Source organism: Anguilla anguilla, chromosome 2, assembly GCF_013347855.1.
Source record: "Anguilla anguilla isolate fAngAng1 chromosome 2, fAngAng1.pri, whole genome shotgun sequence".
NCBI classification, from domain to species: Eukaryota; Metazoa; Chordata; class Actinopteri; order Anguilliformes; family Anguillidae; genus Anguilla; species Anguilla anguilla.
The window spans coordinates 71,312,752-71,326,503 of record NC_049202.1 but is presented as its reverse complement, the minus strand read 5'-3'; the positions used below and the strand labels follow the sequence as shown (position 1 = coordinate 71,326,503).

Sequence of the window (13,752 nt, the reverse complement as noted above, 5' to 3'; positions counted from 1 at the left end):
TCACAGACAACAACAACAACAAAACAAAAACAAAAAAAAAAGGGGGGGCGTTCCACGTGACTGGAGCGATAACGGCAGCAACGGTGAAATGAAAGGCGCTACATGCGCTAACGAGATCAGCCAGGACAAGGAGATCAAAAAAAAAAAAGCCAGCGGGTATACAGTATATTCGGTACAGCACATCGACTTGACATGAAAACAAGACCTGACAAGAATCCATAAAGAATCGCTGTATTGCAGCTTTAATTACAGCATATCAGTTCTATGCATTACAGTTCACCTCATTTGAAAGTAAAAGCAAACATGAATTCCTTCACATATCAGTGCTGGTAGATTCTGGGATGGGGGGGGTGGGGGGGGGCTTGATGTCCTCTGATACTGTTTTGTGTTTGGGAGCATCATGCTTCAGCAATAAGTTATGAAATCCGAAGAATAATTTATGATTTCATTAGAACACCGGGTGGGCACCAATGACATCTACTGTATCTTTGAAAGCGACAAAACGTAAATTTAAATTGGGAAAGCTATGCCATTCATTCTACCCTCAGTGTGATTCATCAGTTAGTTTGCACAGCAACTAGTTTTTTGTTTTAACAGCAGTATATTCCTATTTACTTCACAAAGACCGTAAAAAACCAAATTTCCTTCACAGAGACCACAATAACATAAGATTTAAACATATCAACCTCCGTTATTTCACAAAGATTACAATAAGGTAAGATCAACGCCCATTTCTTGTTTTGCATTTCAAAACTATATTTTTTTTGTTTCACAGGATCTCCCTTAGTTTATCGCAAAAAATGAGCTTTTGTCCAAGATACAGGCCAACTGCCTGCTCAACGCAACAAGCACAAACAAACGAAAAGTCTGGTGTCACAATATTGAAAAGCAAACAAAAAAACGCAATATCGTATGCTTGTGCCCACAGGCAGCGCCTGAACGGATGCAGTGGGGCATATTTAAGCATAATCCATTTCGGTTTCGCTCGTCATATCACCAATCAATAGCTGGCCTGCCGAAATATTTCAGTCTTCAGCTCCTCTACTGCATCACTTTTCAAAGCGGTCAGAAAAATGTGCTGATATGGAATCTTTTCTAGTTTAAACATTTTCCCTCACAGAACCAAAGCAGGAAACCAAACCAAAGCAGCGCCAAATTTCTTTGAGCCTAAACTACATTGTATGCTCATCACCACAGATTTTAATGAAAAAAAAAAAAAAACAAACTAAATGTAGTCTGTGATCAATTTAATTATTTTTCACCCGAAAACGTTTTCACTGTAGTTCCACAAAAATGAAAAGCAATTAAACATTTGCATGTTTCAATGATGACAAAAGAGAATTAACCATGTCAACAGACAAAGCTACATATTTAACTATTAAATCAAATGGTCATTTGCTTGGCATTGCAGCAGTTTAATAAAAAATATATATAAAATGCATTGCCATACAAAGTATCATGTTTCATTCAATCAGATTAATATTATATTAATTATACGCCTTTGACATAAAATATATTCTTATTCATTTTCAATTTATCTAGCTTATTTTGCAAAGCTAGCCAGGGGAAATAATGGAAAATAAAAGTATTAGGGAGGATCAGCTTTTCAATTTGACCAACAAACAAAGCATAATTGGGGGGTTTCTTTTTCTAGATGGAAATGAGATTACCTTGTTTACTCAATTTTACATGCTGTGTTCCTCCTACAGGACCAAACACAGCTGGGTACAGTATAATCAACTCTATAATATATGGAAATAAGGGAAGTCAGGTTACAGAACAGCTAATGAAAAAAGAAGCTTTTCACACTTTAACATGGAGTACTTACTCAGAGAGTGCTGACTTGTGATAATGCTGTTAACACTTACAGTGTGAATTTTTATTATTTTTTAAATCCATAATTCCATTCAAAATACAGGGTTTCAAATGCGTACGGTGGGCTGAAGAGCAGCTGATAATGCTAAAGGAATCCATGTTATTGGGAGAGCAGGTGTAATATGGGTTGTGGGCATGGATCTGGCCTTGCATTCTCCAATCTGTACCTATGGGGGCGGAGGGGCAGGCAGCCATATCAGGACATCTGATGTAGTTTCCATACTGATCTACAGTCTCCCATGTGCAAATTCGACCCAGAACTGCACAATTTCTGCTAGCTTATCCCGGCTGACAAAATCACATCATCATAACCCAGCATACTCAGCAGATTCAGCCAGGTTACGCTGTGCACAATCTATCGCTCACGCGTCGGGCCAACACAACGCTGCTTAGGATACGCTGTAAACCCTGTGCCGCCTGCGCTGAATGTTTCAAAGCAGAAACGCTGCGTCCTTTCCCTCACGGGCTTTGGAACCTGGAGAGAAGCAAGCAGGCTGCGAGCGAGAGCGAGAGAATGAAAAGCGAAAAGTTCGGGAAAACTCCAAAATTCAGAGAGAGAGAAAGAGAGAGAGAGAGAGAGAGAGGAGAGAGGGAGAGAGAGAGAGAGACAGAGAGAGAGAGAGAAGGAGAGAGAGAGAGAGACAGGAAAGAGAGAGAAAGAGAGAGAGAGAGAGACAGGAAAGAGAGAGAGAGAAAGAGAGAGAGAGAGACAGGAAAGAGAGAGAGAGAGAGAGAGAGAGAGATTCCTCCCCGGTGTTGTTTCAGCATGAATCCTCCAGGGGTGTTGTGGACTAACGGGAGTGTGCAGTGTGCAGTGTGCAGTGTGCAGTGTGCAGCGTGCGTGCGTGCGTGCGTGCGTGCGTGCGTGCGTGCGTGCGTGCGAGCAGTTCGGCGTGCCGTACCTCTGCCTGCCGCCATACTGTGCTGCAGGATCTGCTCCACACGCACCGCCATGTTGGACACGTTCTGGGCAATGGCCTGGATCCTCTCCACCAGCCCTGCTGGCTGAAACCTGCAAACAGACAGAATGACCACCTAAAATGACCACCTACCAACTACATTCCCAAGCTACCCTCCTAGCTTGACTTAGCGTAGGTTAGGTCAGAGAGTAACATTCACTGTGTGAACTGGACTTTATGTGTTCATGGTTATGAACACAATGAGTATTGTACCTTATCGGACATGTGTTTTGTAGTTCCAACTACCTTTGGTATGCACTTATTGTACGTCGCTTTTGATAAAAGCGTCTGCCCAATAAATGTCATGTAATGCAATGTAATACTTTCCTTTCCCATATTCACTCCATCACCACCCAAGCTCCTCTGTTATCGCCGATACAAAGTACCAGGGGTTGAGTACAAGGAGGAGGGCTATGAATTAACCACTTGTAACGTCAAAATTACTTTCAGGAAGAGGTTTTCATCTGTAACCTTACTAAAAGAAAAAATGACCACTTCAACACAATTACTGAAAGTGATGTTTAAAAAAAGAAAGAAAACAAGCTCCTTCTTATTAAAAGTTTTTCCCCCCCCTCTCCCAAGATGGCATAACATTAACTAGCGGGAAGAAATGCTAATTGCGTGGCACTTGGTTGGAGCGTGAAATAGAAAAGCTTTATACCCACCGATACAATTTACTTGGGGAGATGAAAACGTTACTCAGCACATTACGGCCGGTCCCAGAGAGAGGCGCAGAGAACTCGGAGGACTGAGGTTGTTAGCGGACGTGTTTTATTAGAGAACCGAGCAGGGAAAACGGTTTGGAGGCAGTGTTCTACTCTAAGCGCGAAGACAAGCAGCAGCCCTGAGGGGGAACCGCCTAATTCACTAGCGCCTCTACATCAAGAGGCGAGAGCTGGAGAGGAGAGGAAAGGAGAGAGGAGACACGCCAGGTGTACAGGTGAAGACAGAAGCGGCGCAACCGCAACTAGATTAGAACCGGCCGCAAGCACATCGGCCAAAGTAGACAAACAAATATTCGCTGGCAGCCGCCGCGGCAACTGACGAGGGGACGGACCGCGAACTTCTGGCATCGACCGAACGTCGAGAGCAATCGGGCATCAAGGGAGCCTGTTGGCACGGGAACCAGAAGGGAGACCAGGCCTGCGTTTCCCTCCAAAATGACCGTCTGCGATAGGGGAAACGAGTGAAAGATCCCACACCAGACCAAACACAGCGCAAACTCCTATTAATCCAAACCTATGACACACGTGCCAGAGCTCACAGTGGAGCGAGGGCTGACCTTCGGTTCTTGCCCTAACGAGTGTAAAATACAGGGCATAGCAGCAAGGATAATGTGGGACTATAACACCTGGTAACAGCCAAGATTTAAAAGGGCAGTTTTGCAGGTGTTCTGCTTTACGACGGAGAAATCGACAGCCTAACAAAGCTTTTCGCCGCTCGCGGTAATCGCGCCGTGAAGTTCGCCCTGACAAGCCGCTTTTGTGTCGCGGACACAATGAAAGCTCGATGTGCCACACACGACGAAAGACAGGCGCAATCATTATGTCATCTCAAACAGAGCTTTCAATAGCCCGATAGGCCCACGTCCATCACTTTCTGTAACGGTTCAGGTATGGCAACGCTAACTGCGGTGGTCCTCGGAAAATCCTCTAGCGTCTTCTGTTAATGGTTAGCAGTGATGTGTTTGCCACAGAGCCGATGGAAAATATCACTTGCTCCTTTCTACAACAAGAAACGAAACACTTTGAAATGAGGTGGATAAACTGTCCTCCAGAAGCAGGGGAATTTTCAAACGCAAGATCTGTCATGAAACTCTTCTGAAGAGGCGCTACTTTAAGGCACTCCCCTTTAGTCACTACAATGCCCTTCCTAAATGCCATCTGTCAGCTTCTGCTCCCTCTGGGGAGTTCCCCCCGCTTTCTCTGCCCCCTGTTCCCTGTTACATCCACCTTCTGAACTTCTCCCTCGACTCCTGTCACCATTTTAGCACCCCCTCCCCCCACCCCCCCCACCCCCGACCAGCTTGTCACCAAAAGACATCATCAGAGAGAGAGAAAGAACGAGAGAGATAGAAAGAATGAGAGAGAGAGAAAGCCTGTTTCGCGCGTGGGACCCACAGAATTGCCGGCTAGTGCTAGTGGCTATCCTCATTCACACATAGGTTTCCTGTATGGAAAAATTCCATGGCGAGTCAGTGTACATGTGGCATGACCATTCGTAGATTATCTTATTGTAGACCGAGCCATCTCAAACGGAGCCATGAAGCTGCCTGTTAATTCTCCGTAATATCGTTTCACTACAAAAGGTGATGTGACATTGCAAACAAAATGTAGATCTTCAGAGAAGAATGGTTTATTCACCCAATCCTACCTTGAAGTATTTATTTTTTCCATTTAATTACAAACCTGGAAGCTTGGATTATTTTTTTTTTTGCTTGAATATTTTGTATAGTAGCCTAGCCCCAATCTCTTGTGCTTGGCTCACCAGTTTCACACAAAAGAATCTCACATAGGAACGATTTGACCCTTTTCCCTACTTCGCCCAGGAACAATGCCGCTTTCGTTCGCACCACAGCCGCAGCGGAAGATTGCCATAAATCATACCAGGCCCTGACCCGGCAAAATGGAGGAACGTCTCGGAGAAAAAATCGACTACTACGCGTTCTGTTCACGCCTGACGCCCGCGCGGAAACTTGCCAGTACAATTACGGGTTAAGACGCATGTGTGAAAGGCGCTGGGAGGGGGGCGGGGAGGAGAGAGAGAGAGATTTTATAGAACATTATAAAAATGCTTTTTCAACTTTCCATGTCGTGGAGTGCACAGTAAAATACTAGTAGACCGCTCAAACTGCCACTAAGAGGGTCTAAAGAAAAACAGAGAAAGGGAAAGCAAAAACATATATATATATATTTTAATTCAATAGTTTTAGAGACAGAAATAATTCAATTTTCCTGAAAGACAAAACAAGTGAATAGGGGAAGGCTCAAGAGCACCTCTAGTGACAGTAAATCTCAGCCCTGGGGACTGTGAGTGACAGGCCGCCACTGAATAAATAATAAGCAAATGATTAGATAGACAGATATAATAAGCAATTATATACACACTTTCTTCATCATTTTATTTTTAATAACCATCCACTGAATGTTTTAGCGGTGTAAAATCCAAAAGGCCGTTGGTTACTGTATCAATACTTGCAGAAAATATTTCATGCCAATAAGCATCTTTAATGAAAATATAATTTAAAAAAATATATATTTCTTAAGTTGAAAGGTTTTTGTTCTACAGAAAGCTACGCTAAAGCTATTCACCAGAACCGTAAGGGTATGTCTGCACAGTCCGTCTGGAGAGCCAGCATTTTGTCTCTCTATCCTCACAATTTATTTACCTTTACTTCAGAGAGAATTCACACACTCCAACAGCCAAGATACATTTTCCAACTTCGGCAAAGATCCGCAGCTTAGAGTAAGCCAAAAAAACTTCTCTGTTGTTTCTGCAGTGCTTTACAGTAAAATCCTACACCATATTCTACACCCTGCTGGCCCACCCAAAACTAGACAGCACTTATTTCAGTGCGGTAAAACAGACACAAATAAACTGGCCACAGTCCCATTTTGTAGACAAAAGTGTTTGTGTGTGTGTGTGTGATGAGAAAAAAAAAACTGTTCACAGTATTTATTTGATTCTCTTTTTCAATGTGAATCTCAACCCTATTAGATCATCGCTAATGCGCACGCACACCACAAGCCACTGTGTGTGCGCCTTCCAAAGCCCAGAAAAAATCATTATGTTATTAGCGTTTGGGTTTTTTTTTTTGTGTGTGTGCCTGCAATCGCGTCGCTAATGCAAAGCGCATTAGCGTTAGCGACTAGCCGCGGGGCTGCGCACTCTCCTTCACTTTCCACGTCTGGCTGTGTGGTCCGCGGGAGGGGGGGAAAAGGGATTCAATAAAAGCCCAGGCCCTCCGCAAACTCATCATCCTTTAACAGCGCCTGGCCCGCGGGCAAATCAGGGCGCGGAGACTTCAGACATCAAACCCCATTCCCGCTTACAAGCGCGCGTGCCGCGTGTGTGTGTGTGTGTGTGTGTGTGTGTCAGCCGCAATGAGAGTCAGAGACACGGCTTCATCCCTCTCCGCCGTGCAGCCCAGGTGCCGTCAGGGAGCATCAGCGTAGCCAACTCCCCTACGCGTGGAAAACAGTGTGTGTGCACGCGCGCGCTCTCCATCCCCCTACACACCACTCATCCCCCTACACACTCTCCATCCCCCTACGCACCACTCATCCCCCTACTCACCACTCATCCCCCTACATACCACTCATCCCCCTACACACTCTCCATCCCCCTACGCACCACTCATCCCCCTACTCACCACTCATCCCCCTACACACTCTCCATCCCCCTACGCACCACTCATCCCCCTACTCACCACTCATCCCCCTACACACTCTCCATCCCCCTACGCACCACTCATCCCCCTACACACTCTCCATCCCCCTACGCACCACTCATCCCCCTACACACTCTCCATCCCCCTACACACCACTCATCCCCCTACACACTCTCCATCCCCCTACACACCACTCATCCCCCTACACACTCTCCATCCCCCTACACACCACTCATCCCCCTACACACTATCCATCCCCCTACGCACCACTCATCCCCCTACACACTCTCCATCCCCCTACACACCACTCATCCCCCTACACACTCTCCATCCCCCTACACACCACTCATCCCCCTACACACTATCCATCCCCCTACACACCACTCATCCCCCTTCACACTATCCATCCCCCTACACACCACTCATCCCCCTACACACTCTCCATCTCCCTACATACCACTCATCCCGCTACACACTCTCCATCCCCCTACACACCACTCATCCCCCTACACACTCTCCATCCCCCTACATACCACTCATCCCCCTACACACTCTCCATCCCCCTACACACCACTCATCCCCCTACACACTCTCCATCCCCCTACATACCACTCATCCCCCTACACACTCTCCATCCCCCTACATACCACTCATCCCCCTACACACTCTCCATCCCCCTACACACCACTCATCCCCCTACACACTCTCCATCCCCCTACACACCACTCATCCCCCTACACACTCTCCATCCCCCTACATACCACTCATCCCCCTACACACTCTCCATCCCCCTACATACCACTCATCCCCCTACACACTCTCCATCCCCCTACACACCACTCATCCCCCTACACACTCTCCATCCCCCTACACACCACTCATCCCCCTACACACTCTCCATCCCCCTACATACCACTCATCCCCCTACACACTCTCCATCCCCCTACACACCACTCATCCCCCTACACACTCTCCATCCCCCTACATACCACTCATCCCCCTACACACTCTCCATCCCCCTACACACCACTCATCCCCCTACACACTCTCCATCCCCCTACACACCACTCATCCCCCTACACACTATCCATCCCCCTACACACCACTCATCCCCCTACACACTCTCCATTCCCCTACACACCACTCATCCCCCTACACGCCACTCATGCAGTACGCACCCTACTCACGGAAGAAGCGCCATCTGAAACCAGTCACCACTTTACAAGAACCAACAGTGCATTAAAAAATATTTTTTTTTAAATCACAGAATCACTGGTCCAAAAAAAAGGGGAAGCCATTTGCCCCCTGCAGGGGTGCAGTTGTTAAAGCGCCCTCCCCACTGAGCATAACATTAACAGCGGGGGCAGGTCAAAGCGGCGCTGATCTGGGCCTCTGCCCAGCCTGGCTGGTGCTTTGGCATCACTGTCGCTCTGACTGAGCTATCAGGCCCCAGTGATCTCGCGGCTCAGTGCCTCACACACCGCCGCCGTCCAGCTCGGGGGAGGAACAGAGGCCGCTCGACAGGGGAACGGCAAAGCGCCAACTAGCGCACGCGCGCCCGCCCGCCGCGAGCAGCGCCAGACGACAAGCCGCCAAACGCTTCCAGCGGCTGTGATCCCGCGGTCGTCATGGATACAGTTCGTTCACTCCCATATGAACGTGCCGAGGTCACTTCCTAAAAATTTATCTGACAAGAAGACAACACGGCTTTAGCTGGAGAAGAACACAGCGACACTCTGTTTTCAGTCATCGCCTCTAAAGATGTCATAAATCACGTCCCCACTAGCTCTCCAAATCTCACGCCGTGAGGCTCAATTCTAAAAATAAAAAAATTGAAATTTCATGCACTTGTGCATTTGTGTTTCATATCTTCAGGCCACGGTTATTAAAGCTCAAAGATGTTACATTTTCATCCCCGGACGGGCGATATGATATTAATCTGCGGTTATAATAAAAAGTCAAACGATAGCTGCTACCCTTATGAGTCCAATGCTGCAACCCCATTCAAATCCAGCAAAATAATATAACAGCTGCCAGGTATTGCATAGAACCAACCCCCTTTGTTTACACTGCTATCATCCAAGCTCCTGCAGAATATTTGTAAATAGGATGTAATGTCCACCAGAAAAAGTAGATGTTGGCTTGGGGCCTTTCTGTGCGGAGTTTGCATGTTCTCCCCGTGTCCGTGTGGGTTTCCTCCGGGTACTCCGGTTTCCTCCCACAGCCCAAAGACACGCAGGTAGGCTCACTGGAGACTCTAAATTGCCCAAAGGTATGATTGTGTGAGTGAATGGTGTGTGTGCCCTGTGACAGATCGGCGTCCTGTCCAGGGTATATTCCTGCCTCTTGCCCAATGCACACTGGGATAGGCTCCAGCACCTCCCGTGACCTTGTTCAGGATAAGCGGGTATACTTCTGTTCACAGAAGTTCATAGCTCGGCGAACGATTTTCTGCCTGCATTTCCTGTCCACTGTGCACTCGAAGTCCCAGGAGTGTTTTAACTGATGTAAAATGCCCACTTAAGTACTTGTGTGGTCAGACATAACTGAAATAATAAGAACACAAACCAGCTGCGTTGCAAATGCTGGAATACTGAAATAGAGTCAAATGCTTTTTTAAACTTTTGCTTTAATGTGCAAAATCTTATATTACGGCTATATATGTATGTCATATTTGCCATCTTTTTGGCACAAAGCACTGGCCTGTGGTAGTTTCTCCCCTTTTCTTAATGAATGTAATGAATCCATGCAAATATATGTTCAAATAAACTTCTTAAAAGCAAGAGGACAAGAGCTTATATTAGCATAATGAACAATCTGCTAGGGGACCACCAACAGTGGCTTATGTAATATAACAATTATACTTTATCATGGGGAAAAAAATTAATGAGAAGGTATGACAGTTTTTAATAACAAGGCCACTATCATTACAGAAATCCATCCTGCATGAAAGAGAGGACGAATGTGATAACATATTTGTGCACTTCGTTTCGAAATCCTTTTAATAATTCTGATTGCCACAATGAGATCATAAACTAATTTATAACTCAAAACCAATTTCCTATTTTATTTTTAAGGTACTCCAATATCCTTATGCGTGACTTAATGTGAACAGTACGAATGTAATCCTGTCGCATCAAAAATTGCCACAATCAGATCATAAGCTAGTTTTTAACGCAAAACCAATTTCCTATTTCATTTTTAAGGTACTCCAATATCGTTATGGGGGATTTAAAGTGCAGAAATGTCATCCTATCGCATCAAAGTAAAGTAAAAATGGATGGTGGATCCTCATTACGTGCTCATTCTATTGTAAAACAGAAATGACAGCATCCTATCTAATCACATTTACCCAGTAAAAAAGCTGACAAAAGTTGAACACAATCGGCAAATACATAAATGCATACCCACACACTACACACTCCATGTCTCTACATACTTCACCACACCTTTAACTTTCACAACAGGTTCTCTCATTTAGCATAACTCTTATCAGAGAAGAGAGTGGCAGTGAACACAGGAACATGCTGGACCAACACTACACACCTGGAATGATTTTTACTGATTTTCTTCACTCAAATTTGGGAAGTAAATCCGAATGTAAGTTTAGGGTCTGACGATGACTGAGAGTTTTGTACAAGGGTATCGTATTTGGGGCGACATAGCTCAGGAGGTAAGACCGATTGTCTGGTAATCGGTGGGTTGCCGGTTCAAACCCCGCCCTGGGCGTGCCGAAGTGTCCTTGAGCAAGACACCTACCCCCTAACTGCTCTGGTGAATGAGAGGCATCAATTGTAAAGCGCTTTGGATAAAAGCGCTATATAAATGCAGTCCATTTATTTGTTTCTCATACAGTTGAATTCTGCTTGTGTTTCTCTGATTTAAATTAACATTGAAGATTTTTCGACTGGATAGACGCATACAGGGTACAACAAACACGGGAGTTTCACATATTTTAAATTGCATTAGACCGTCCGTCCTCCATCTTTGTTTCTGGTAAGAGCCGATTTGTTTTCCTGTCAGCGGAGTTGACAGCCTGAACTGTTTGACTGCGGTGCCGTGACATGCAGATGCGCACAAAGGAAGCAAAAAGCCACCGCTGTCAGAATTTAAAGCGCTGACAGCTTCACCACGGAGCATCAGTGCTCTTATTTTTCTTTTGTCGCTCTCTTTCACGAGAGCAACAATGTAGAACTAACCATTTTCCATTTTTCCGTGAAAACAAAGAACAGCGAACAGTTTCAGCGTTTTCCACGCATGAATGTCATTCCATAAAAGTGAAAATTATTTCAGAACGTTTGGCTTCGGGTTTATCGCCTGCCTAAAACCCATTATATGTAATGAAGTGACACTCGCTGACTTTTTATTTGTCGTCTTTAAACGAAAGAGGTGAAAATCACCAGCCAAGCCATCTGAGGCAGACTCTAAAGGGCTGTACGCTAGAATTACATTACTTTTTCTGAATTGTTTACAAGACAGACCTTTTAATTTAACAGCACTGCACGCATGCTTAACAGTACATGTATCGTACTAAAAAAAACATCGTAGGATTTAAATTTAACGATTTAAGGCGCCGGAATTCTTTAATCCCGAGACTCTTCCTCATCGAACAAAAAAAAAAAAGTTAAAAGACGAACTTTAAACATCGGAAGGCAGCACAATCAATGCAGAGGGCTTTGTTATTATTATTTAGGACCTTTTTTTCGCGTGCAGTTGCGAGGTTGAGATTACGCCTGACAGGTGCGCGTTCGTCCACAGCACGGGTCGCGCCGATCCCTAAAAAAGCCGCGTGCCCGCCGACAGACGGGCGGGGGGGGGGGGTAACTGCAGCGTGGCACGCAGCACAGGCTGTGCCAAACACGTCGCGCGGCGGCGGCGCTCAGGCCTGGACGAAGATGGCGGACCACGGAGACGCGCCCGTTCGTTTCCCGCGCAGGACAGAAGGGTGTCGGCAGGGGGCAGACCGAGGGCACAAATCAGAAGGGGGGGTGGGGGGGACGTCCCGGCCGGGCGAACCTGGAACTGCACCGCTTTTAACGTAATTAAAACGGCAGTTAATTATAAAGTCCCGAAAACCTATTCCTCCTCCTCCTCATTCTCCTTCTCCTCCTCCTCCTTTTTTCCCCCTCCTTGTCCTTCATTCTCTTTGAAAAATCGCCCCCCCCCCTCCCCCCCCGTGCCACCGTGGAAACGAAGGATCAGCTCTTGCGGCGGGAGGGGCGGGGCTGCGGGGGAACGGGGCCAAACGGTAAATCGTGCTTTGATGTCAGACTGAAAGGGGCTGTCAGGGCCGTCGAAACGCGCAGAGAGAGGAGAGGAGAGGAGAGGAGAGGAGAGGAGAGGAGAGAGAGGAGAGGAGAGGAGAGGAGAGGAGAGGAGAGGAGAGGAGAGGAGAGGAGAGGAGAGAGAGAGGAGAGGAGAGGCGGGGGCTGGGAGTGAAGGGACTGAAGGGAGCCCCCCCGCCCCCCTGCCCCCCCCTCTGAAAGTTTAAAGATTCTCTCTCTCCCTGGCTGCCTCAGTTTGACAGGAGTCAGTCCGGTCGCCCTGACGAGCAGGGCGTTTAACGTCACAGCTGTCTGCTTGTTTTTTTTATTGTTTTCTTTTTTTACGAGCCGCATCACTGACTGACAAAAAGGGGACACACACACACACACACACACACACAAAAGCACGCACACACGCATGTGACATGGAGTCTGGTCCGTCGGCACGGCTAGTAGAGTCGAGCCCGGTCCTGTGAGCAGCGCCGGCCTTTCTGCCGGGTGAGTCCGTACCTGTTGATGGCGGAGCTGAGCTCCTCCAGCCTGCGGGAGTCGCTGGCGTTGCCCAGCTTGGCCAGGGCGTCGATCCTCTTCAGGATGACCTCCAGCATGTCGCTGATTTTGCGCAGGACCCCGCGGGATTCCAGTCCCCCCAGCACTGAGAGAAAACACAGAGGAAGAGGAAGAGGAAGGGACAGAGAGGAATAGGAAGAGGGACAGAAAGGAAGAGGAAGGGACAGATAGGAAGAGGAAGGGACAGAGAGGAATAGGAAGAGGGACAGAAAGGAAGAGGAAGAGGGACAGAGAGGAAGAGGAAGAGGGACAGAGAGGAAGAGAAAGAGGGACAGAGAGGAAGAGAAAGAGGGACAGAGAGGAAGAGGAAGAGGGACAGAGAGGCAGAAGAAGGGACAGATAGGAAGAGGAAGAGGAAGAGGGACAGAGAGGAAGAGGAAGAGGGACAGAGAGAAAGAAGAAGAGGGACAGAGAGGAAGAGGAAGGGGCAAAGAGGAAGAGGGACAGAGAGGAAGAGGAAGGGACAAAGAGGAAGAGGGACAGAGAGACAGAAGAAGGGACAGATAGGAAAAGGAAGAGGGACAGAGAGGAAGAGAAAGAGGGACAAAAAGGAAGAGGAAGAGGGACAGAGAGGAAGAGGGACAGAGAGGAAGAGGAAGAGGGGCAGAGAGAAAGAGGAAGAGGGACAGAGAGGAAGGGGGACAGAGAGGAAGAGGAAGAGGGACAGAGAAGAAGAGCAAGAGGGACAGAGGAA

At 47.0% G+C, this 13,752-nt stretch overlaps 1 protein-coding gene across 4 annotated transcripts in view; it reads right to left on the bottom strand.

Annotated features, from left to right (window-relative positions):
* The window catches only part of LOC118219591 (alpha-1,6-mannosylglycoprotein 6-beta-N-acetylglucosaminyltransferase B), a 134,569-nt gene that overhangs the window by 81,928 nt on the left and 38,889 nt on the right, over positions 1 to 13,752 (bottom strand). For 2 of the 4 annotated variants that reach the window (XM_035402878.1, XM_035402880.1), the window contains 2 exons: positions 12,999 to 13,143; positions 2,778 to 2,887 (listed from right to left, as the gene is read on the bottom strand). In XM_035402878.1, the coding sequence (XP_035258769.1) occupies positions 2,778 to 2,887; positions 12,999 to 13,143 (255 nt within the window). The remainder of the gene's footprint in view (positions 1 to 2,777; positions 2,888 to 12,998; positions 13,144 to 13,752) is intronic. The other 2 variants (XM_035402881.1, XM_035402879.1) reach the window with 1 other exon arrangement.